The following is a 26,957-nucleotide window of genomic DNA, read 5'->3' as shown; positions in this document are numbered from 1 at the left end:
TTTAGAATGAAAATATCCCTCTAGCCCAGGGAAAATATTTTGGCCTAAAAAATCAAATATTCCAGATTTATTTCCTATTACCCCCCACACACACACACACAAATTCAAGCAGTGAGAATAATTCTTAAATTATTCTGTTCACCACTGGATTTCGGAAAGCAAGTGAAACAACTTTTAAACCCTAAATGTTCTCCCTTATGATGAAACTGAAAAGTATGCCAGAGATGTAGTAGTAAGTAAAACTAAAAATCCTCTGCCCCTGCAGGAATATTTTAGAGAGTCACTAGACTGGAAATTTTATGAAGGTGAGGGCTATATATTTTATCAACGTCTCTCTAACAGCCAGCAGGATGCCTGGAGCAAAACCATGTTAATAAACATTGTTAAATGAAGCGATGAAAAATGCTCCTTTACTTTTGCAACTAACAGAAAAGCTACAGAGATAAAACTCTTCTTAAAGGACTGTACCTTTTAGGCTACAGAATCAAACGGTCCCGTGGCTAGAAAATTTTTTTGTACAACAATAAAAGCAAATCACTTCCTCTATCATTAAGGATTAGGCCTTAATTCCTTAGCATTCCAAATATTTAAGTCTAGAAGTGTGGTAAAACTAAAGGCTAACTTAATAATGGGAAAAGTTCACAGTACAAGTAGGAATGCTAACCCTGACTTTGGAGGTCAGTGGTCAACTCCATTTGTTAGGGCTCTAGGACAAGGCTGACCCTTTGACTCAGGATCTGGGCTATGGAATCTGCCAGTGGTGACAGCTGTGATGAGCTTCAAAATGTTCCCAGTGAGGCTGAAGTGAGCCTGGTGGGGGTGGTCTTAGCACTTACCTCCAGTCGGTCCCTCAGAGGCCCATAAGAACCACCCCCACGGACAGGGCAGACGTCAGCCATGTTCCCTGAGTGATTAACGTGGCAACACACATTAGCATTTTCTGTTTGCACTGTTCCTCACTAGTTGATGGTGCTGAGAGGAGTCACTCAGGCAAGGAGAAAATGCTGAGGGAAACTGGAGACTGCAGAGTCTAAAGTGAGAGACGTGTGACGGAATGGAGAGAAGGACTGAGACCGGAATTACTAGTGGGGATGGTATACCATGGGGGAAAGCCACGGGACAGCAAAAGTCCTCTCAGATACTTTACAACGGCTTGCACAGAGAGTAAACTGTCTCACACCTCACTCCGTACAATTGCTAGCAGAATGGCATCTATTTAAAAAAAAAATTAAAATGGAAACAGACTGTAACATTTCCTTCGTAATATAGAACAACTCACGGCTCTTGTCCCTGCACGCAACAGGCCGATCTTGAACGCCCAGGGTGGCAGAGGCACCGCGCTGAGCACAGAGCTACAGGGAACAAGCCCAGGTTCCCACAACACGCTCACGTCCAAGCAGCGCGGCGGGCAACGAGGTAGACAACTGCGGCAAGGCTCTCATACAGAAATGGACCGGGTTTCATGAGGACACGGAGAAGGCAGTTTTAATTCCGAACGCGGAGGTCTAGGAAGGCTTCCCGGAAGAAATGTCCCACTGGGGGCAAATCTAAGCAATGGAGTTTGGCCATGAAATTGTATTCAAACAATTACCGTAAACTGACAACAGCTTTAGTGCTCATATAGTCCTATATACCAAATTATGATTTAAACAATTAGCACATCAGGGCTCTGGGTGACTCAGTTGGTTAAGCGACCGACTCTTGATTTCAGCTTAGGTCATGATCTCAGCGTCATGCAATTAAGCCCCCTGCCCCGCCCCCCCATGGTGCTCTGTACTCAGCGTGGAGTCTGCTTGAAATTCTCTCTCTCCCTCTTCCTCTGCTCCTCCCCCACACCCCCCGCTTGCATGCTCTCTGTCAAAATAAATAAATAACAATTAGCGCATCTAATTTTCACCCTGAATTTATATTTCAAATCAAAGTTTGTGAGAATTTATGAACTACATATATACATCAACATGGGATAAATCTCAAACATCGTTTGGCAGGAAAAAAAAAACCAGACAGACACAAAATAGTATACACTGTATTATTACTTTTAGATAAAATTCAAAAGCAGAAAATAATAATGTGTGACCTTTGAAATCAGGGCAGTTGTTACATACGAGGGGGTGGGCAGTGGCTGAGAGCGGCAAAAAGGTGGCTTCAAGACTGCTGGTAGGAGTATTTTTATTCTAGGTGGTGATGACAGGGGTGGCCATTGATAATTAAAATTACCTTTTTTGGAGGTGGGGGGTTACAATATCCAAAAAGAGTTTTTATGCTTTACACTATTCACATATAGTGCGTTCTTCACAGGTGACAAATTACTAAAAACATGTCAAAAATTTCTAAAAATTACACGTGTATGCATATATAAACCCTGCTTCTGCTACAATGGTATTTGCATGCAAATTTAATGGCAGAGTTTACGCATAAAGCATTATTTTGAGGTCACCAGGGCCACACAGATGGCAAGCAGCCACATTACTCCCCTCTCCTCTCTGCAGATATCACCAGCTGATGGCAGCCATCTTTGTCACCAAGCCCCAAAGCAGCATCCAGTACTTTACTGCATGTGGCTATTACTAATTGAGAGAGATGAAAAAGATTAGCCGTCTTGGCTTTAAACAATGGGGACTAATTCTTTTGTTATGTACATGAGAAATGCTTTACAATTATGGAGGAATTTCAGGTGCATTTCTAGGGAAGGGTATAATTTCAGGCCTATGTATGTAAGATGGTTTTCCCAGTTACAATAACGTCTTAAATAAAGGCATGTTTCCCGAAAGCAGGCTTCATATTACCATAGAAACACTTACCGATTCATATACAATTAGACTCAGTTTTAACAAGAAGACACAGATAAACAATTGGGACTCATTTTTCCAAGCAGGAGACTCAGAGAATCTTTAGTGGGCCAATATTTTCCCCCCAGGGTAGTTCACGTCACCCTCAACCACACATTTTAACCTAAGGTACAGTGGTTAATTATGACAAAGTAATGCTTTTACACATTCTTATTGATAACTATTCATGAAAAAATAAGTAGGGGCGCCTGGGTGGCTCAGTCGTTGAGCGTCTGCCTTCGGCTCAGGTCATGATCCCAGGGTCCTGGGATCGAGCCCCGCGTCGGGCTCCCTGCTCCCCGGGAAGCCCGATTCCTCCTCCCCACCCCCCCCCATCCCCGGTTGTGTTCCCTCTCTTGCTGTCTCTCTCTCTGTCAAATAAATAAATAAAATCTTTTTTTAAAAAAAAATAAGTAGACACCAGAGACCACGGAATGCTAACTGCCACTCTCACGAAGCCACTGCATTCTCCACATTTCTAGCCCCTCTGCCTCAGAGCCCATCCTGAAATAACACTCAGGCCCCAGGAACTGATCTTCTTCTTTTTTTTAAAGATTTTATTTATTTATTTATTTATTTGAGAGAGATAGAGAGAGAGAGCATGAGAGGGGGAAGGGTCAGAGGGACAAGCAGACTCCCCGCTGAGCAGGGAGCCCGATGCGGGACTCGATCCCGGGACTCCAGGATCATGACCTGAGCTGAAGGCAGTCGCCCAACCAACTGAGCCACCCAGGCGCCCCAGGAACTGATCTTCTAATCAGATGTCATATTTTGCCTGTTGTCTTTCTAGAAATGGGGAAGGAGGCTGAAGCCCTTTTTTGCTGAGCTAGGAGGAAAGGGTAAACTAAACAGAATTCCTGCCCAACCTGGGGCCTGCAAAGGAGGAGGAGATGCAGGCTGAACAATGTGGAAGCGACACAACCAAGAATAGGAGAGGCGCAGTGGATCCGGACAGGTGGGGAAGGTCCTGGCGGTGAGAGTACGGTAAGGCTGAGCCACCAGGCAGCCCCGAGGGAGGAGATTACCGGGAGAAAGTCTTCACAGGTGCGCCCAGGGACAACGCCCAGGCACCGGCCCTTCCTTTCAGATTCAAACCCTGCTGGAACCGCTTCCCTAGAGGATGCTGACCAATTTTTAAAAAGACAAAATCAGAGCTGTTTTAGCTTCCAGCTGACCAGTTCTTATACTCCCACCTTCTCCGTGTCCTTTATTTCTTTAACCCATCGGAATGGAAGGAGGTCTTCCTTGAATCACAGTGCTGGTGTGATTGATTCACAAGACCCAGCTTTGCGTAAGTGCTCAATTCTGAGATGTGCCCAAGAAGGCGGCCTTATGGAGAAAGAGCCCTTACAGATGAAATCAGTTTTCATAGGCTGAGTTCTTGATTTTTTAAAAAGTCACACGAACATAGAAACTTGAAAAATGCATCACACAAGCTAACATTTCCTAGGTGCTCACAGGAGTCAGCCCCTGTGCTAAGGACAGTAGGTTTAGTAACACAACTGACATACGAATATATGTATCATCCTTAAAGGTAACATTTTATAATTTTTCAGGGTACATGAACCCATGAAGTTCTCTTATTTTCCATGCAATCTTGGGCAAGTCAGTTTACTTCACAAGGCCTCAGTGTTCTCATTTATAACATGAAGAAGAGCAACAGAAACCTCATAGGATTTATGATGAGGACCTGATGGGACCATTCTTGTCAAACGCATAGCAGAGCATTCAGTAAATAGTAATTACCACTCTTTTTATTGCCGTGAATACTATATTGGGGGAGCAGAAAGGGGTGAAGTTAGAATTTCAAGACATGAATTTTAGCTACTTAATTAACTATGTGAGTTCCAAAAAATTTAATGATCAGGTTCAGTTGTCTGGTGAGGACTTTGGTCAAAACAATGTCTTGAGTTTCCTTCAGGGGATTGCTGGGGCCTCAAGCTCCACACCTCTCCACACATAACCCTCCAATCCAGTTTGTGAGAAGTGATGATACAATTATCATGGTATTAGTTAACTTCACAGACACAGTTTAGAATTAAAGTCCCATACAAATTATAATAGCACTGCCTTCACACACTTCCCTGATAGACTAAGTTTTAACTCTTTACTTCACCTCAAACTTCATTTTTGTGTTTTTTCAAAAAATATTTCTCCAGTATAAACCTTTGCCACATAAGCACTGGCATTGTTTCTAACAGCTTCTCTTGACCCTATTTGACTAGAAATGTTAAAGACTAGCAAAACTTTTCTGCTTCCAAAATAGGGTCAGGGATGGGGAGAATTAGATTATAGGTTACTCTCTGTGGTCCCTTTCATTTCAAAGGGTTTATGGTTCTACAGACTGGTCAAATGCCAGAGAGGAAGAAGGCAGTGCAGTTTATAGTCTGATTGAGGGAGAGAGTCAATAAACTGAACGTGTCAGGAACTAGCTAGATTTCCAAAGAAGGGAGCTGTGTCAAAGTCCATTTTCTATTTCTTGACACATGTCTGTGGTCCATGGTTAAGGCTTGTATGCAAATCTCAAGAAAGAAGGCAGACAAAATATAAAGATGTTCTTGAGATGCACAAGGGTAAAAGGAGAAACGACCAAGCTAGGGCAGGAAGGAAAGGTATTTGTCACAGCCAACTGCGTACTTTTTGGAATACTATGAGGCAGGACACTGTGTCACCAAGGCAGTTCAGAAAGTGGAGAGAAGTAAATAAAACAAGGACAACAACAGTGGTAACAACTAACCTGGCATTTAGAATGAGACCACATTTTTTCTTTAGCTCCGTGATTTATAAGCTGCGTGATTTCAGTTGTACCTCATATGGTGCTTTTGAGGGCAAAAGGAGCTAAGTTGTGTAAAGCACCATGTCCAACGTCTGACAAACAGTAGATACTCAATATATTGTAGCGACCGTCATTACAACAGCTACTACTGCTCGGACTATGACTGGAGGCCTGGGAGCTGCTGTCCTAGCTAGCTGGTGGTCCAGGCACCAGTCCGTTACCTGCTATTACCCTACAAAGCTGTAGGATCAGAGGGACTGTTACCGCAACACTCACTCGCAATCTAGAATGCTACTGCTTAAAAGTGGACACACTTTGCAGTAATTTATCCTAACTAAAACAGTATCAGTCATACAAATTCCTTGACACAAAGAGGAATTCGTTGCCGCATTGCAATGGAATGAAATCATGGATGTTAGGAGGTATTATTTGCTCTATTCCAGATATATATGAGTATTTCACGCATGTTAATTAAAAGGAGTTGAATTTCTCATCTTGGATGTATTGCAAACAAGAAGGAGAATTAGGTACAATGGGAACACTCTTCTGTGTGAAGCCTGAAAACAATTACATATTGAAACTATGTTTTACAAAACATTTTTTTTTAACAGGTCACACTGGTGCCGTCTACTTTACAATTCAAAATTAACATTGCGCAGTGTGACCCGAGAAAAGACCACAGTCCCTTACTAGCAGTTTTCACATGTCTTAAAGAAGAATCTACTTATTGTTTGATTCACTATCCCTCTATCCACTGTAACTAGGAAGAAATGGGTTAGATTTTAAGCAAGAGAGATTCGAATTGGATATAAATAAAATGTCTTAACTGTGTGGATTGTAAAACATCAGGGCTGTTTGCTGTAAGAAAGTTTCAGAAGCTGCAGTCCCAATGTGCACATATTCTAGTTTTTACTTTTCTAATTTCTTGTTCTCCCTCATGTGTGGTAGAAAAATAAGATTTGCAGTTGACTCTGGCATAAGTTTTTTTTTTTTAACATTTTATTTATTTTTATTATTATGTTATGTTAATCACCATACATTACATCATTAGTTTTTGATGTAGTGTTCCATGATTCATTGTTTGTGTACAACACCCAAGGCTCCATGCAGAACGTGCCCCCCTTAATACCCATCACCAGGCTAACCCAACCCCCCACCTCCCTGGCATAAGTCTTTAAGACTGAGATATGAGGGGATAAAATGTCTTCGACATTCAAATCCATTAATAACAGCTTTTGCCCGGCAGGTGGCAGTGTGATTAAATGGGGCAGGGCTCTACGTGGTGGACGTCTGGTGCGAGACTGGCTGGAGTTCTTCCATATTGGCCTCCTTTCTGATCTTCCTTCCAACTTCTCTAGCCACACTTCCTCAGTTCTTATCCACAATGTTTTCTTTCTATTCTTTTTCTAACTTTTATTCTGAAGAACAGTTTAGCTTAGCTTCCCCAATTCACATCTTCACCCATCATCCCCCAGAATGCTCCTAGGAGAGACAATTCCCTTAAAAGGCTGAGGGTGAATAATAAATACATATAGTTGATATTTCCCTGTTAAGAGAAACTGAACTAAGAGACTGCATACGTGGGTTCTGGCTTCTCCCTATTCTCCATTCTTTTGAAAGACTTCCTATTTTATGCTAAACTTGACCACGGAGCAAGACATTTTGAGAGGCATCGGCACAGCCTCCCGTTAGTTCACATGGTTACACTTAATAGTACCTTACCCAGGCTCACTGTCTTCGGCCCCTCTAATATCCCAGTCCTTTCTGTGGGCCCTGATCCCTGGAGAGATTTGGTGCTTTTGGCTAGAATATACCATACTTCCACTATCCATTTTCTAATACATCTTTTTTTTTTTAAAGACTTTATTTATTTATTTAAGAGAGAGAGAATGAGAGAGAGAGCACGAGAGGGAAGAGGGTCAGAGGGAGAAGCAGACTCCCTGCCGAGCAGGGAGCCCGATGTGGGACTCGATCCCGCGACTCCAGGATCATGACCTGAGCCGAAGGCAGTCTCTTAACCAACTGAGCCACCCAGGCGCCCCATTTTCTAATAAATCTTAAACCTCAGTTTCATCTCTTGAGAAGCTGGATAATCTCTGGAAGGGCTCCTAAGAAAATCTATGTTGGCTTTTAACTAAGACTGTACTTTCTCTGTGACTACATTCCTCACCAACCTAGTTAATAGCCCCCAGGTCCCATTCTTGATATCTTCATCCAGGCTTTAACAATTCGGTATGTTTAGTATTAGTATTATTCAGAACACTTATACATAGCTCTCAGGTATCTTTTCCTAAGGAAAATCTCCTTGAAGACCTCATTAACATTCTTCCTTCTCAGCTTCATCTTGGAATCTACCTTTCTCATCTTGCTAATGACAGTTGGGTGGACACACAACTAACCACTCCTATGGTGGTTGATTATGAATGATTACATTCATGTCCTCATTTCTTCTGATTTAATAAAATTTACTATATGATTGGAATGACTGACAAAGGGACTAACAAGTGAGCTAAACTTTACCTCTCCTAAAAGGCAAATTTCACTGGTGGGGACAAAACCATGGCATGCTCCAGATCAACAGGGAGGAAAAGAGGAGAGCCAGAGATAGGAAAAAGTGTGACTGCACAGATAACCACAACTAGTTCGATTAACGTGGAGCCTAAAGAGGGCAATGTCCCTGAAGAGAGTGTTGCATGGGGCAACATTACCGATGAACTTTATTTACCAGTGACATGACAGAAAAAGTGGGTTGAGAATCCAATTATGAAATGCCCAAACTAAAGAAACACCTTTCTTCGGAAGCATTCGCTACCAATTCAGCATTTCTTTACCAACCACCATGCTGAATTCCTGACATTCCAGCTATATAGCATATATTTAATCAATGATGATTTTCCCACCCAAAACAAGCCAAAACAACTCTTCTGTGATTTCTCCGAAATGAGAATCGTCCCATAACTTTACAGTCTTCTGAGGTAGAAGTATGTGAACTGTTGTTATTTGAACTTCCCAGAAAGTTTTACTACCAGCAAGTTTATCCTGGTCCATGCTGGGGTACAGAAAACACAAACGGTTCTTCAGTGGAAGGGGAACACTAAAGAAAGTAGAACGAAAAAGGATCTTAGTAGTTTATTAGCTCTCAAACAATATTTCTTGGAACCCTAGAGCTCCTTAGAGGTATTGCAAGGACAGGGATTGGATTTGGGATGGGGAGAACGGTGCAAATTCAGTGGTGATTTTGTTATATGTATGTTTATGTATTCTTACCTATATATTTCATAAATATACATGTTTTAACAATTTTACCTCTATGCATCAGATATACATATAATTTTAAATTTCCATATATACTCACTTATTTATATTAGCATTTCATTTATAAAAAGTGTTCCATTGAAAAAAGCGTATTTGAAATTCATGGATCTAGCCCACTCCCTTTATTTTACAGTGAGTGAACGTGGCTATCAAGGGACTCGGTGGCTTCTCCAGGGCCACAGCAAGTTAGAAGTAGGGTGGACAAAGGACAAAGGGCTTTTTCAGGGAATCTCAAAATTTACGACTTTAAAGATTATACATATCTGTAATCTACTCTGTGCTTCCCTAGTTATGTTTTAAATGACACTCAAGGGGGGCGCCTGGGTGGCTCAGTCGTTAAGTGTCTGCCTTCCGCTCAGGTCATGATCCCAGGGTCCTGGGATCGAGCCCCGCATCGGGCTCCCTGCTCGGTGGGAAGCCTGCTTCTCCCTCTCCCACTCCCCCTGCTCGTGTTCCCTCTCTCGCTGTGTCTGTCTGTCGAATGGATAAATAAAATCTTTAAAAATAAATAAATAATAAATGATACTCAAGGGATCTTAATCACGTCTCTTAAAAGCTGTGTATCTTTAAGTCTATTATATAACAGAAGTGATACAAGCTTCAGGAAGAGGATCAGAAAAGTTTATCATATGGTCAAAACTCTGGGCCAACCTAAGCCATGTCACAGAGTATTCTGCACAGGGAGAAAGTATGCAAATTCCACTTGTTTTCCCCCTCATAAATGCTTCTAAGATAAAAGGTATAGGAAAGAAGATTCTGTACCTTTTTCAGAGCTGACTTAAAACAGTAAAAAACTTCATACAAAGTCTGAGATATAGCATTTATTTCTAAACTGAAGCCTTACAGAGCTTTCAGAGAACAAAGAAAGAACATCTATTCAAAACTGGGAGGCACTGAACTTTTGCTCTTTATTTCTCTATAATAGGGAACTTATTTGCCACCAAAAAAGAATATACTAGCCTAGAGGCTATAATTGCAGGCATCTTTCAAACAGTGGTTTTCAACACCCATCATCAGCCCTAAACTTCATAGGCTATCATACATCTAAAAAGACAACTTCCAATTTATTTCCTCAATATCTAACCAAATATTTTCCTGCGTTTAGATATATTCACAAGATGGACACTTTTACAGTCATTAAAACGATAATTGCATAGACAGCAGAGGGAGGCAACATGCTGAAGTAAAAAGAGCAGTCTCTGGAGCAGGCCCACTGGAGTTCTGATTCCAGCCTTCCCTGAAAACTGAATTGCCTTGACCAAGTTATTTCATATTTTAGGCTCATTTCCTCTTCTGCAAAATGTAGATCGACAACTCTTTCCATGTTGTTATGAAGACAAAATAAGATACTGTATGTAAAATTCTCCGCAGAGTTTTCATTCACAAAACACACCCGATAAAATGAAAGCTACAAGTATTGTTATAAGAAAAGTAGAAAAATGCCACTATGTTAAGTGAAGCAGAGCACAGAATGGTATTTACAACCACTGATTAAAATATGCAAGTTAAATTAAAAAAAATGAAAACAGTTGAGGATGGGATACTGGCAGTTATGAGTAACTTGCCCTCCAAAATATTAATCAATATTATTACATCTTTTATTTTCAGTTATAAAACTGGTGGTTTTAGTCCACTCAGTGCTTTTCACTGGCATCTTGAGGTCAATATAAGAATTCTCAGCCAGACTGAATTTTTACCTTAGGAGAAGAGAGTCGACAGGAAAAAAAAAAAGCAATAATTTATTGATCTGAGCAGCAGTATTATTCAGAAAATCTAATCTGCTCAGTATTGAAACGCTTATTCCCCATATTTTGGACACTGAGCACATTGCTGTTTACCAGATGTGTAGACATCTACACATAAAAAGATGAGCTTGCTACTGCACATGGTATTTTTTTTTTAAGATTTTATTTATTTATTTGAGAGCGAGAGAGATCACAGAGGGAGAAGGAGAAGCAGACACGCCGCTGAGTGGAGAGCCGAATGTGGGGCTCAATCCCAGGACACTGAGATCATGACCTGAGCTGAAGGCAGATGCTTAACCGACTGAGCCACCCAGGAGCCCCTGCACATGGTAGTTCTATTTTGAACCTATTTAAACTTAAAGGTATAATACTTGCTTGAGGAAAACACTCATACAATATTGAAGTACAGTGATAAGAGAAGAAAAATTCTCCCTTACCTCCCTTCCTGTCATTTTTACCCTCACAATTAAGCAACTACTATGAAAGGCTTTGGAAGAGCCTTCAAGACTTTTTGTATATCTACAATCCTAAGTATAACTTTTACATATTTAATAATAGTAATCTGTTTCAAAATTTGCTTTATAAAACTCCAGTTATATTTCAGACAGTAGCATCTCTTTTATCCCCAGTACACATAATGAACAATCTTAAATATAACAAGTATATGCCAAATAATGAACACCTGATAGCAAAAAAGAACAAAATCCAGTTTTACAAGCCAAAATTCTCTTTATATTTATATTTGGAAAGTTAATCATTTTTTATTTAAACCGAATTACATAAGTCTTAATTAACAAAAGTATCTCTGGGATAGGTTTGTAAATGGCAAAATGCTATAATATTATAGTATTATTATAATATATAATTGCTGACTAAAATTGAATTTAAGACATGAAAAATTAAAAATATTTATGGAAATGTAACTCCATCAGTGCTTTCTTATATACAATTTAAAGGTAGACTATTGTTGGCACCTGGGTGGCTCAGTCGTTAAGCGTCTGCCTTTGGCTCAGGTCATGATCCCAGGGTCCTGGGATGGAGCCCCGCATTGGGCCCCCTGCTTGGTGGGAGGCCTGCTTCTCCCTCTCCCACTCCCCCTGCTTGTGTTCCCTCTCTCACTGTGTCTCTCTCTGTCAAATAAATAAAATCTTTAAAAAAAATAAAAAATAAAAATAAAGGTAGACTATTGTTAATGAAATGACCAGAAAGGCAAACAATGCCCCAACCAATGAGCTTGCTAATTTTATTAACTTTATGAGCATAAAAAAATACATATATTAAGTTTTTCTCAATTCCATGCATGCATATTTTTTAAAGGAAAGCTAAAGGACAAATGCCATAATCATATTCTACTAAAACCTGGCACATACTATGTACTCAATAAATACCAGCTGAATAAACAGAAATAGCCTAGTATTTATTCTTATTATATAATATTTTAAATTTCTGATACCTATAACTACAAGGAAACAAATTTCAAGATTAATTTTTACTATTTCAAAATTCATAAAATTTTAACTATAAGGCTTTTCTTCTAAGTCTATGGACTAAAAGGAAAGGTATAGGCTATCATTAGGAGTTTGTATGTAATCCCTTTTAAAAATGTGACTATATCTCACAGGGATTTAATCAGGGCTGTAAACAACAAGCTGGTATGGATTGCTTTTTCTGGTATACTGGATGGGGAGAAACAGGAAAAAATAAAGGAAAAGTAATCTGAAATGTTGGATTCTTGTAGAAGGCAGTTAGCAAACCTCCAAAGGTAGCATTTAGCTTGGAGGTGTCTGAGAGGAAAGTAGACAGTTTTGGAGAAAGCAGGCCAATGGAACAGAAAATAGATTTAGAAAAGCAAAATGAAGATGGTAAAGCCAAAAGATGGGTCCCCAAGAACAAAGTACTCAGATGTCCAGAACGAAATAAAATCATCTGAAATAGGGATTAATGGTAAATCGGGGGGTCTCTCTTGTGGGTAAGTCAACTGTTAAGAGGATGAAGTAGTCTTTGGCATTTGAAAAGGAAAGGAGGTGTAAGGTGGTGGGGGGTGTGATGGAGAAGTTAGAACAGAAAAGCTGGTAAGGAGAAGACATTGTCCCACAGAGCTCTCTGGGGCCTGTAGGTGCAGAGGCACAGAGAGAAAAATGCTATTTTTTTTAATTAAGTAAATATATATATATATATATGCATGTATGCATCTATACACACATATATGTTTCCTCTATATACCTAATCTATAATCTGTGTAGATTTCACTATATATAACTATAAAGGTATGCATAGTATTTGAATTGATAAAAGGGATAATAAAATGTTAAACCTATAATTACAGCACTTACAACCTCAGGCCTAATGATTTAGAGGCAGCAGCGATGTACTCGAGCAGTTATGTTGTTAATAAGTCAGATATAAGATTAATAACTGGAGAGGTATCCCAGGTATGCTGTTAAATCCAGGACTCATTTAGCATAAAGAGACGAAACATCTATTTCTTACATGAAAACCATTCTGACCCCAACACTATGCAAAATATTTAAACTTAAATGGAACAATATACACATTCACAAGTTAATATTTTTTAAAATATATTTTGAACTGTTTCATTTGTTTACAGAAAATAACTTAGAGAGTTTAGAATAATAGAATAGTTGTGGATAAAAATAAACTGTCAGCCTCGGAGGAGTAAAGGATGTTAACGTTACTAGACACCTGAAATGAACCAATCATTACCCATTGAACCTGGAATTTAAAAATAAGTCTCCTGGAAGTTTAGGCAGAAAGGGAAATAGGTTGGCTAAGTACTATTTATTCAAGTATCAGATTAGTTTTTCACATAGGCGGGAGAGAAATCACAGATGAATAAAATGCACGTATTGAATAAATTCTGATTACCCATTTATTTTGGTCAGTGATTTATATTAGTTATGGTAATTAATAAAAGGATTATAAGTATTTACCAGTATTCATTATTTGGCATAAAAGAGCTGTACAAATTAATTTGCAGATGCGAGCTTTTCTTTAAATAAGCTCAAGGAGGAACTTATTGCATATAGTCTTTAAAACAATTTTTTTGCATATATTATTTTATGAGGAATCACAAGTGATATAAGAGAAAACCTGCATCTATAGTTTTTAAGACACAGAAATACTACTGAAGGGACAGTTCTTGATTCTAGGTCCCTATGAAACACTAGTACAATAATAGCAAATGATAACCCAACCACATAAATGTGGGCTGAATTCCTTACGCAATTATCATGAGTATTTGCATGTGTGTTTGACTGCTCGTATAATAATACATAATAGATTTTGCCTGCCTACTTCTATCCTCTCCCCAACCACCTGCCCTTGATCATTGCTTTTATTTCCCCTATGTGAACTCTAGTGATTTCCATTTCAAAGAGTTGAGCTTATTTTTTTATAATCAAGCACTAAGATAAACAAAGTAAGATTAACCTCTGAAAAGTATTCTGTAAATAGCTATTCTAGACACAGAAGTCACTTTATTGAGAAACTATCCCTTAAGGGCTATTTGCTTATGAGCATATCAAATCAGTATTGAGGGAAATAGTAGATTAAAATATTAGAATAAATTGAAATTAAGATACTTTTAAAAAAATAAATACTTGCTTTACTGCTGTGTATCACAAAGTAATAAATATCAAGCACTCATTTTTACTGTATCTTTACCTATACACCTGTATTTAGGCTGAATTTATAATTTTTATAATCTTAAACAGATACTTTTCATTAGATTGAAAACATTAAAGTTACCAAAAAAATATTACCGGGGAACATTATAAATAAAATAAAACATAGAAGATGACTGAATGATAAGCAACTTCATATACACTTAGCCACATGGTTAAATTTTAGTCATATGATTAAAGATATGTAACATTAATTTCTCCAACATATCTGTATCTGTGCTAAAATCCAAGACATCTTCTGAACACAATGGCAAAGACTGCCAAGTACCAGCCTGCTTGCAGCAGGCAAGAAACATGAGAAAACAAGACCGGACAGTGAAAATGACAAGTTTTCATCTAAACTCCCAACATACATGCAAGTTTCTTTCCTTCCTAAAAATTACCATCAAATGAATCGCTGTAGTCCACATGGAGTTAAAAAAAGTGAGCACCCCTGTTTTTAGAACAGACAAAAATGGGCACAAAATAGACAATGAAAGTGCTCCCAATCCTGTGCTTTCCTCCAAAGCCTTAACATCACACCTAACTCTTGAACCTCATCAGCAATTACTAAAGACTCAAGTGTTACGTCAACCTTAAAAGGAAAGAAGGGGAGAAGCACGAGAGAAAAGCACATTACCAAGCTGCGTCTGTGGTCCTTAAGGAACTTGTAGATCGGGATCTTGGCTTCATAATAATGCTCATTTTGGGGGGGGAAAGAAAGGAAAAAAGAAAAAGAAAAAAAAAGAAAAATGTCTTCAAGTATTCTGATTAATACATTTCAGCTGTCTTTCTACAAAGATGATTTTAAATATATTCCATTTCCAAGGGAGGCTGCTTGAAGAAATCCAAATTTCCCAGGGTCCAGCTCAGGCCCCCAGTCTGGAACATAAGGAAGCTTCTAAGACACAGGAGCTCTTTTCCTCTTTCATGCTGAATTTACTCCAGCACCAGGCGGTTCGGAAGTGAACAGTTTCTTTTATGTTTTGCATTGCCAAGGGAGGAACTGAATTTTGAATCTATTCTTCATCTGGTCACAAGGGAAACACTGTGAAAGAGCCTCTTGATCTTGTCTTTGCTGCAAATCTCTCTTAAAGGCTTCCAACACTCTCCAAGTACTCAGGTAGAGTGAAAGGGAAAGAAAATGACTGCAAGTTACTGAACAACAGAGAGCTGTCAGGGAAGTTCCATTTCAGGGCGACCACAGGAAAACACTCTTCTCCGGGGAGCCAGGAAGTTAGGGAGTGAACAGAGCTCTCCACACTTCAGCTGGGCCCCGTGCTTTACCTGTGAATGCAATTTCCGCTGTGTCCCCTGCTTAGAATCTGACTCCAAGCCTTTGTGAATGAGAACTATCATTCAATCTCGCCAGGCAGAAACTATTCCTCAAGGGCTGTATGACGTCTGTAGGAAGGCAGTTCAAAACATCGCAGGGAAGTGAGAGAGGAAAAAAAAAAAAAAAAAAAAAAAACACAAAAAACAAAAAACCCAGCGCCCAGCCCCGCATTGTCAATTGCTGAAACTTACAAAGCGAAGGGGCAGACAGACCCAGCGCCAGGGACCAGGACTGTAAACCAGCCAAGCAGACAGACCTCTCCAAACTTATAAAAATGTTTCTTCCTCTGGGAAATGAGGTGTCTGTATTATTCAGGGTAAGATTCCCTGACCACCTTTATGAGGAATACACCCCTTTGCAACTGACTTGTTTCTCTTCCCTTCAACAAAAAGGTGATTTTCTCAAAGTCCCACACTGAAACTAAAATTTCTCATCAGAAGCAAAGTTGAGAGAACTTGAGGGCTTAGCAGTTGTTATTCTGAGCCTATTTAATGAAATGTCACGCTTCGAGTTTGGTTGTAGAGACGCAAACTGCCTCTTGAAAATTAAACTCTGTAGCAGACATCGCTGCATCAGATCGCGCTGGAATGCCTAAACTGAAAACTCTAATATATTACTGCTGGACAAGTGGCTACATGTACTAAGCCTGTTCCCTTGCACAATGTTTTCTAAATCTTATTTCTTTTTGAAAATCATATGCAAATTTTATTGATCTCTATATACTGAAGGCTCTGCATTTGTTAAGTCTTAACCGCCTTCAGTAAGGAATGAAGCTCTTACCATATCATCTTAACATCTCTTACTATTGTGAAGACCAATCCCTGCCATCTGAAATGAAAACTGTTCTATTATAGTAGACATAATCTACACTGATTTGAATTGCTCCTAGGAGAAGGAACATTTGACCACCCTGTCTATCCCCCTCTGAACATTTGCATAGAGGATATATATTCGTCAGGGTGTGCCAAATTGTTATTTTGCATGTGAATTAGCGACTGAAAATAATTTAAGGATTCTGATTCTTTAAATGACATTAGTTAGTACGTTGGTTCTCTAGTCTGACGTGAACTTGGTATTTATTTAGCATTTGCAGGCAGGATGTTGGAGTGCAACTGTGACCCACCCAAAGGATTTGGAAAATTAATGTAGTAAGGCACCCCGCCAGGGACTCTGGCTGCTTACTGCAACAAAACCTCCAACTCCTTCTCTGGTCACATTTCAAGGTACCGTTGTGATTTTTGTCTCCTCTCCGTGACCCTCATGCCACTTAAGGTAAATGCTAATAAACTACTTCCCATAGCATTATTTCCTTAAGCTTTTCAGTTTTTCTATGACTGCTCAGGGATAGTCACACATTCCCAGTTCTGTCCCATGTTTAGTGCATTTCTGGCACTGAAAGGCACGTTAACCAATCACGTATTTTTAGAAATTCAAAAGGTTTGTGATACTACTCATTTTGGGGGGGGATGGGGTTTATGGGAGGAGATTTATCTTTCATCTCCTTAGAATTTTAATGTGGGGAAAGGATGAAAGAACAGAGTGCAAGTAAGCAACTACTATTATTTACGTGAAGCACCATTCTCTTCTGTGTAAGGTCTATCAAATATCCTCTGGTTGCCATTTCAGCAAGAAAATGATAATGATCACAGAATGTAATGTCTGAATGTTGTGTGTTAAATTTTCCTGAAATAATCAGTCCTGTATTTTACCATCTCCCAGAAGGCTCTCTGTCGCAGTGAGATTACTTAGCTCACTGTCAATCCCTTGGAGTCACATACACAGAAGAGGTTAGTGCTGCCCCAGGAGCTTTTCCTTACTTACTTGCTCAATGTTCTGTGTATTCCAAGGATCTCTCTCTGAAAATCCTAACCCACTTACTGGGTATCTCCTAAACACTGTATAACAGTCCTATAATGACGAACATACCATCCTTGTCCCCAAAGAAGACAAGTTGAAGTGGGGTATCTGACAATGTACTCAACTAACCAGAACACTCAAAGCTTCTTGGATGGGTAACTCAAGGTTGTTCACAGAGAAAGAAAGATGCACAGTACCATCAGGTCTCTGAGATTTGAATTTTTATTTTACTTTTACTTGTAATATTTAAGGTAGTGACAGATTAAAAAACTAACAGTACTCATTCAATATTACAGTGTCTTCTCCATTCTGTCAGTTTTTCACACATCCATTTCTGAAATAATGTTTTGTAAACTGACAGTTGTTGTCTGTTTTCCTCTGAAAAGCTTCTCAGAATGGAGCAGATATCGCACTGCTCCCCAAATTCCTGTTAGTAAACAAGTATATGATATTATACAGGCTGACAAAGATGTCTGAATCTAGGAAGACTGGACATTAGGAACCATACATCTCTTGTCTAAAGAGCTTTGGAGAATATGCATTTGATCCAGAAGCTGCTATTTTTTCTAGCATTCACCTGATGTATTCAATTATATAATGTTATATAGACTTCTATTTGTCTCTTGTCACCACAACTTTTCAATGCACCTGAGATGTATAAATTCCTTTGGGTCATTTATCCTTATGTATTTTTGTTGAATTAAACCACTATGTAATACGATGTTTCCTAAACTTCAGTCATTTGGACATGATTTCCACAAGTTTTGCCATATTGGCACACAATCTATACGATTACTTACTTGATATTTTTCTTCACTGACTCAATTTTTAACTTAAATAACATAGATTTAAAAGGTAATCTTATACTTATTTGGTAAATGTGTTTGATATGTTGGTTATTCCCAGCCCCATGACCCAAGTATTAATAGAAAAAAAAAAAAAAGAGTCCAAATACCACCTAAAATCTCTCCCATATCACTAATAGGGTCTGTAATGCTCATGTGGAAAACACCAATTGCATACAAGTAAATTAGATGCACCTTAAAATATGATTTCCCCTTCTCTTATCATTTAATGGTGAGCATGACTTATGAGACTAATGTCACTTACCAAGTGCTAAGAACTAAATATGAAGCAGTAACTGGAACCAATTAAATGAGGTGTTAAGGAATGATTCTGCCATACAATGCAAGTTTTCTCAGATATTACTTTGAAATACTCTGCCCATTTTGAAATCTTCTGTTTTCTGAGTCAACTCTTATTTTCAGATTACAGTAGATACTCTACACTTTCCAATCTGTCACGGGCAAATTTTTGAGAACCACATTATGAACGAACAGAACATTCAAGCCTGTCAAATGGGCTTAAATTCAGCACTGCAGATATGTCTAGTAACATTTTGGGAAAAATGACCACGGAGCTGCAGTTTTTAAAAAGTTTCCTGGTATTCTATATTGTACTCTAACATTCGTAAGAACAAGTCACTTTGAAGTCTTATATTATTTCCTCATTATTGAGAAATAATGTGGTATTTTTCTTATCTGGAGGGGAATTTGGGGCAGATTCAAGCAGTTTCTCATCTTATTACACTCACTAAGTAAACAGTTGGATTCAAAGACTTTCTTATATGTGTGAACCTCCTTGGAGCTAAATTCCTTCATTCCTGAGGAAAAGCCCAGAGTATTATATTTTGAAGGCTTCTGACCTTCAGATTTTCTACCTCTTTTGTAAAACATTAGGTTAGAATCATAATCATCATGTTTTTATGTCTCACATATACTAATTTTGCTTTTGTTGTCATATCCAAAGAAATCATCACCAAGACCAACGTTAAGGAGTTTTCCCCCTGTTTTCTTCTAGGAGTTTCTTATAGTTTCGAGCCTCATATTTAAGTCTTCAATTCATGTTGGGTTAATTTTTTTTTTTTTTTTTTTTTTTTTTGACAGAGAGAGACACAGCGAGAGAGGGAACACAAGCAGGGGGAGGGAGGGGCAGAGGGAGAAGCAGGCTTCCCGCGGAGCAGGGAGCCCGATGCGGGGCTCGATCCCAGGACCCCGGGATCACGACCTGAGCCGAAGGCAGACGCTCAACGACTGAGCAACCCAGGCGCCCGGGTTAATTTTTTTTTAATTTTATTTTATCATGTTATGTTAATCACCATACATTACATCATTAGTTTTTGATGTAGTGTTCCATGATTCATTGTTTGCGTATAACACACAGTGCTCCATTCAATACGTGCCCTCTTTAATACCCATCACCAGGCTAACCCACCCCCCCAACCCCCTCCCCTTTAGAACCCTCAGTTTGTTTCTCAGAGTCCATAGTCTCACATGGTTCATCTCCCCCTCCAATTTCCCACCTTCATTTATCCCTTCCTACTATCTTTTTTTTCTTTTTTTTAACATATAATGTATTATTTGTTTCAGAGGTACAGGTCTGTGATTCACCAGTCTTACACAATTCACAGCGCTCACCATATGCGCTCACCCTCCCCAATGTCTATCACCCAGCCACCCCATCCCTCCCACCCCCTACCACTCCAGCAACCCTCAGTTTGTTTCCTGAGATTAAGAATTCCTCATATCAGTGAGATCATATGATACATGTCTTTCTCTGATTGACTTATTTTGCTTAGCATAATACCCTCTAGTTCCAACCACGTTGTTGCAAATGGCAAGATTTCAGGGTTTTTTTTTGATGGCTGCATAATATTCCATTGTGTGTGTGTGTGTGTGTGTGTGTGTGTGTGTGTGTGTGTACCACATCTTCTTTAACCATTCATCTGTTGATGGACATCTAGGCTCTTTCCATAGTTTGGTTATTGTGGACATTGCTGCTGTAAACATCGGGGTGCATGTACCCCTTTGGATCCCTATATTTGTATCTTTGGGGTAAATACCCAGAAGTGCAATTGCTGGGTCATATGGTAGCTGTATTTTCAACTTTTTGAGGAACCTCCATACTGTTTTCCAGAGTGGCTGCACCAGCTTGCATTCCCACCAACAGTGTAGGAGGGTTCCCCTTTCTCTGCATCTCCGCCAACATCTGTTGTTTCCTGAATTGTTAATTTTAGCCATTCTGACTGGTGTGAGGTGGTATCTCATTGAGGTTTTGATTTGGATTTCCCTGATGCCGAGCGATGTTGAGCACTTTTTCATGTGTCTGTTGGCCATTTGGATGTCTTCTTTGGAAAAATGTCTGTTCATGTCTTCTGTCCATTTCTTGATTGGATCATTTGTCTTTTGGTTTTGTCGACTATTTCCTTTGCTGTGCAAAAGCTTTTCATCTTGATGAAGTCCCAATAGTTCATTTTTGCCCTCGCTTCCCTTGCCTTTGGCGATATTTCTAGGAAGAAGTTGCTGCGGCTGAGGTGGAAGAGGCTGCTGCCTGTGTTCTCCTCTAGGATTTTGATGGACTCCTGTCTCACATTTAGGTCTTTCATCCATTTTGAGTCTATTTTTGTGTGTGGTGTAAGGAAATGGTTCAGTTTCATTCTTCTGCATGTGGCTGTCCAATTTTCCCAACACCATTTGTTGAAGAGACTGTCTTTTTTCCGTTGGACATTTTTTCCTGCTTGGTCGAAGATTTGTTGACCATAGAGTTGAGGGTCCATTTCTGGGCTCTCGATTCTGTTCCATTGATCTATGTGTCTGTTTTTGTGCCAGTACCATACTCTCTTGATGATGACAGCTTTGTAATAGAGCTTGAAGTCCGGATTTGTGATACCACCAGCTTTGCTTTTCTTTTTCAACATTCTTCTGGCTATTCGGGGTCTTTTCTGGTTCCATACAAATTTTAGGATTATTTGTTCCATTTCTTTGAAAAAAGTGACTGGCGATTGCATTACATGTGTAGATTGCTCTAGGTAGCATTGACATCATCACAATATTTGTTCTTCCAAAAGCCATCTATGAAAAACCCACAATGAATATCATTCTCAATGGGGAAACACTGAGAACTTTTCCCCTAAGGTCAGGAACACGGCAGGGATGTCCACTATCACCACTCCTATTCAACATAGTTCTAGAAGTCCTAGCCACAGAAATCAGACAACAAAAAGAAATGAAAGGCATCTGAATTGGCGAAGAAGTCAAACTCTTACTCTTTGCAGATGCTATGATACTTTATGTGGAAAACCCAAAAGACTCCACCCCAAAACTGCTAGAACTCATACAAGAATTCAGTAAGGTGGTAGGATATAAAATCAATGCACAGAAATCAGTCGCATTACTATACACCAACAACAAGACAGAAGAAAGAGAAATTAAGGAGTTGATCCCACTTACAGTTGCACCCAAAACCGTAAGATACCTAGGAATAAATCTAACCAAAGAGGCAAAGAATCTCTACTCAGAAAACTATAAAATACTCATGTTGAGTTAATTTTTGTGAGTGATATAAGATGGGGATCCACTTTCATTCTTTTTCATGTGGACATCCAGTTTTCCCAACACTATTTATTGATGAGATCATCCTTGCCCTATTGTATGTTCTTGGCTCCCTTGTTGGAAATTAACTGACCATAGATGGCACAGCTTTACTTCTGGACTTTTTGTTCTATTTCGTTGATCTATAAGTCTTGTTTTCATGTCAGTACTAGAGCTTTGGGTTTGGGTTACTAGAGCTTTGTAATATGGTTTGAAATCAGGAAGTATGATGCCTCCAGCTTTATCCTTTCTCAAGATTGCCCTGGCTATTTATGGTCATGGTTCTTCACGGTCACATGACTTTTAAGATTTTTTTTTTTCTATTTTTGTGAAAAATGCCATTGGGATTTTGATAGGAATTGCAATGAATCTTTACATCAAACTAAAAAGTTTCTTCACAAACAAAACCATCAAAAAAATTCTTTTTGGTTCTGTACCCAATTCTAACATGTATATGTGTCTGCGGGGAAGTGGGCTTCCTCACACCAACAAAGCAATTCTTTGACACCAGTAGAGTGTCCCAGAATTCAAATCAATTCTGACCACTATCTACTCAAGGCATCAGATTCCAGAGGTTAAGGGCATAGTCCCATAAGAATGCACTCTCTCCCCTTCAGATGCCAGTCACAAGCCTGAGTCGTTAACATGTTTTTCTGAACAGCCAGCTAGAGATTGGCAGTTCCCACAACCCCTTCCTTGGAATCAGTTGTTACCTGTACTTCTGACCAAGTGGCTATAAATCAGAGATTACCCCCCTTTGATCCCCTCCTTGCGTTCGATTAATTTGCTATTTGCTAGAGTGTCTCCCAGAACTTATGAAACTTATTTACTAAATTATCAATTTATTATAAAAGGATAATTAAGGAACAGCCAGCCAGATGGAAGAGGTGCACAGGGCAAAGTATGGGAAAAGGGTGCAGAGCTTCCTGGTTCTCTTCCCTTTATAGCCACTCTGCCCCCATCTCCACATGTTCACCAACCTAGAAGCTCTCTGAACCCAATCCTTTTGGGTTTTTATGGAGACTTCATTACATAAGCAGGATTGATTAAATCACTGATCATTGGTCACTGATTCAACCTTCAGCCCCTCTCCCCTCCCCAGAGGTCATGGTCTTTGACCATGGTTGGGTGGGGCTGAAAGTTCTAACCCTTTTATCAAGGCTGGTTCCCCTGGCAACCAGTCCCCAGCCTTGGGTGACCTAGGGGGTTTCCCAAAGTCACCTTATTAGCATAACGTAGGATACTTTTAGCATTATTATCTCAGGAAATTCAAGGGTTCTAGGAGCTGAGAGCCCGTAACCAGTGGATTAAGACTAAGTATATATGAAAAATACATTTTGTTCATCTGAATAACTAAATATATATTTCTCACAAATCACAATATCACAAATATCAAAAGGCAACCTATGGAATAGAAGACACTTTTTTGCAAACCACATATCTGAGAAGGGATTAATATCCAAAGTGTATAAGGAATTCATACACCTTAATAGCAAAAAAATCCAAATAATACAATTAAAACATAGGCAAAGGACCTGGGTACACATTTTTCCAAGATGTACGAACGACAAATAGGTATATGAAAAGGTGTTCAACATCACTAATCATTATAGTAATGCAAATCAAAACCACAATAAGATATCAGCTCACATATATTAGGACAGCTTTTATCAAAAAGACTAGAGATTAGTGCTTGCAAAGGTATGGAGAAAAGGGAACCCTTGTGCACTGGTGGAGGGAATGTAAACTGGTGCAGCCACGTGGAAAACAGTATGGAGGTTCCTCAAAAAATTAAAAATAGAGCTTACATATGAGCCGGCAATCCCACTACTGATTCTATATCCAAAAATAAATAAATAATTAAAATCAGTATCTCAAAGGATATCTGCACTCCCATGTTCACTGCAGCATTATTCACAATACCCAAGATATGGAAACAACCTCAGTGTTAGTGGATGGATGAGTGGATAAAGATGAGGTGTATATGTATATACATATATGTATCATATATAAATATAAGTATATATCATATATATGTATATTCATATATGTATCATATATAACAATAATATCCCATTATATATATGTATATACATGCATGTTTATATATATGTGTGTGTATGTGTACATATATATAACAGAATATTATTCAGCCATGAGAAAGAAGGAAATCATGTCATTTGTGACAACATGTATATGGAGTCTAAAAGAAAAAAAGAGAAGTCAAACTGTTAGAAACGGGAGTTGAATGGTGGTACCAGGAACTGGGGGTATGTGGGAAATGGTGGGATGCTGGTCAAAGCATACAAGACTTGAGGTTCCTGCAGATCTAATGAACAATATGGTGACTTTGGTTAATCCTGTACTGGATATTTGCAATTTGCTAAGACAGTAGATCTTAAGCATTTTAACCCCCGCCCCCAGTGGTTAGCTATGTGAGGTGATGGATGTGTTAATTACCCTGACTGTGATAATCACTTCATAATGTATTTGTGTATCAAAAATCATCACATTATACACTTCAATTTAAATATATAAAATTTTATTCATGATTTATACTTCAAGACAGCTGGGGGAAAAAGGAGAAGAATTGACATTTTACTTGACATAATATCAAGAAATTAAACTCTAACAGAATAAAATAAAATGTAAAGAGTACAAAACAATGACACACAAAAAATGTATAGAAAAAAGAGAATCATCAAAGCCAAAGCTGGTTCCTTGTAAAGAATAAGAAATTGACACACGCCTAGCAATTCTGATCAAGAACTAAATTGAGAAAGCACAAATTATCAGTATCAATTCCTACAGACATAAAAAATAATGAAACTATATCATGAACAAGTTTATGCCAATGAATTTGAAAATTTAAGCAACATGACCAAATTCCTTAAAAATTGAAAAAAGAAACGAAACAGATGAAAAGAGGGGAAGGAAAGGAAAAATAAAATAAGATGAAAATAGAGAGGGAGGCAAACCATAAGAGGTGCTGAACTCTAGGAAACAAAAGGAAGGTTGCTGGTGGGGAGGTGAGTTGGGGAAGGGATAATTGGGTGATGGGCATTAGGAGGGCACTTGATGTAATGAGCACTGGGTGCTATCACTAAGCTCTACTCCCGAAACTAATAATACAGTATAGGTTAACTAAATTGAATTTAAATAAAGAATTAAAGAAAACTGAGAAGACATAGAAAAACTAATCATTCTGCACTGATTAGATATTAAATCTGTATTTAAAAATTAATTAAGAATAATAAAGCTTTCCTCCTGAGGCAAGGGAAACAAAATACATTTTAAAAAAGAACAATAAAGCTTTCATACACAAAAATAATAATAATCACTATTATTTATTAATCGCCTGCTAAGTATATTAGATATACTTTATTATTTATTCATAACAACACCCCTACAAGTTAGGTGTTATAATACTAATTTTATGAATAAAGAAAAGTAGTGATTTGTTCAAGTCCCATCACTGGTGGCAGAAAAAGTATTTGTATCCAGATATATCTGGTGTGTGTGTGTGTGTGCGTGTGTGTGTGTTTGTGTGTGTGTGTGTGCGCGTGCATGCAAATGCATGATGGAAGAAGGTGGGAGATTAAAAATTGCTACTATGTTATTTGGAATTGTTTTTAAGCCACCTATCCCCTTCAGCTGGACAGTGGCAATGAAGAAAGATCCATTAAAAATGGTGTGTAAGTTACAGGTATAACAACAGACATATCTAATAGCCAGCAAACTTGCGAGTTTTAAAGATATCCAGGATTAAACAATCTAGCTCACTGTCCTTGTTTCTAATTTTTAGGTTCATTTTTTAGGCTATGATGAAGGTATATATAACACTATCGCAAGTCTGTTAGCCATAAAACGTGATAAGGTCTTCAGACATACTCATAACATGGGTAGTGGTGGTTTGCTGTTACCTACACAATAGATGGCATTCTGATGCCTCATTAGATAAAACCGGCTAACAAATGATCATTTTAAAAGGTAACAATATGTGAGACCTCTGATAACGTATGGACTTCAACATTTGTCAACAAATTACATTTTCTACTAAAAAGGCAGAAAAGCACTTTTTAAAAATGAATCCAACTTTTCTGCACGGGATCAGTAATGTGGACACGAAATGCATTTTGTGACTGACTTCCAGAACTTTGCACTAATTCAAAATATTGGGTAAAGAAACCACTGCAGGGATCAAATAAATGATCTAACCCAAAATTTCATAAGTGATGTTGTATTTCCTTTCTATTCTATCTCTTCTTCTCTTCCCCTGTTACTCTTCAGGTTCTTTCTGATTCTCAAATGCATCTTTGCAAATTTAACCTCACTTTTAACTAAACATTTGAATATTATTCAAGAAACGCATGCAAATAGACCACCAAAGTGGTAAGAGCAGGATCCTCAAATTCCTGCATTGATCCTTGACCCCAGTTGATAAATGGAGGTGGGCCCTAGAAAGGTGAAGGGAAGCTCTGGGTGCGCAGGTGGGGCTTGTGCCCTGGGAGCTTTACTACAGCACACTCAGGTGCCCAGCAAGCATTCTATCTGGGCAGCCCAGATATCACTGGATGATTCCTTCCTCTGGGGTAGCTTGGCTTTTTTTAGAGATGGATGCAGATCTGCTTGCTCACATTCTGGTGCGGGCAGAGAAGGGAGCAGAGATCTTGCCAATCAGTTTGCAGATGGTCATTTAATTATCCCCTTTTCTCCCCTCTGCCAATTATTCCAGAATATGTCTTTTGTTGGGAGGGATGTGAGGTATAGTGACTATACTGAGAAAGAGTGAGGGCTGGTTGATAAGTATATGTTATACACACTTTTATCCACTCCCTATTTTCAGAGCTCACTCATCTTCCAAAGAACTTTCTGGGGTCCTGGGGGCAGCTCAGCTTACTTGTCTTCAGTATTTTACCCTTATTTGGTTAAATGATTGGCCACTTCTCTATCCACTTCTATCTTTACTCATCATGGCTTGAAGTTA

At 38.8% G+C, this 26,957-nt stretch overlaps 1 protein-coding gene and 1 long non-coding RNA gene across 13 annotated transcripts in view; one reads left to right on the top strand and one right to left on the bottom strand.

The window, feature by feature from the left end:
• PDE4D (phosphodiesterase 4D) overlaps window positions 1-26,957 on the bottom strand; it is a 1,488,864-nt gene that overhangs the window by 270,711 nt on the left and 1,191,196 nt on the right. The window contains exon 1 of one of the 11 annotated variants that reach the window (XM_073905436.1): window positions 14,988-15,807. The exons of the other annotated variants lie outside the window; for them this stretch is intronic. Within the exon in view, the coding sequence (XP_073761537.1) occupies window positions 14,988-15,052 (65 nt within the window). The 5' untranslated portion in view covers window positions 15,053-15,807. Of the gene's footprint in view, window positions 1-14,987; window positions 15,808-26,957 lie in introns of those variants that run through there. 11 annotated transcript variants of the gene reach the window in all.
• The window catches only part of LOC141374896 (uncharacterized), a 71,263-nt gene that overhangs the window by 35,717 nt on the left and 8,589 nt on the right, over window positions 1-26,957 (top strand). The window contains exon 1 of one of the 2 annotated variants that reach the window (XR_012382081.1): window positions 3,628-3,812. The exons of the other annotated variant lie outside the window; for it this stretch is intronic. This is a non-coding gene — a long non-coding RNA (uncharacterized lncRNA). Of the gene's footprint in view, window positions 1-3,627; window positions 3,813-26,957 lie in introns of those variants that run through there. 2 annotated transcript variants of the gene reach the window in all.

The sequence above is a fragment of the Callorhinus ursinus genome, unplaced genomic scaffold (genome assembly GCF_003265705.2).
Source record: "Callorhinus ursinus isolate GAN/ISIS: 27379988/994484 unplaced genomic scaffold, GSC_fseal_2.0 scaffold23, whole genome shotgun sequence".
Lineage (NCBI taxonomy): Eukaryota > Metazoa > Chordata > Mammalia > Carnivora > Otariidae > Callorhinus > Callorhinus ursinus.
This window is presented reverse-complemented; position numbering and strand designations above follow the sequence as displayed.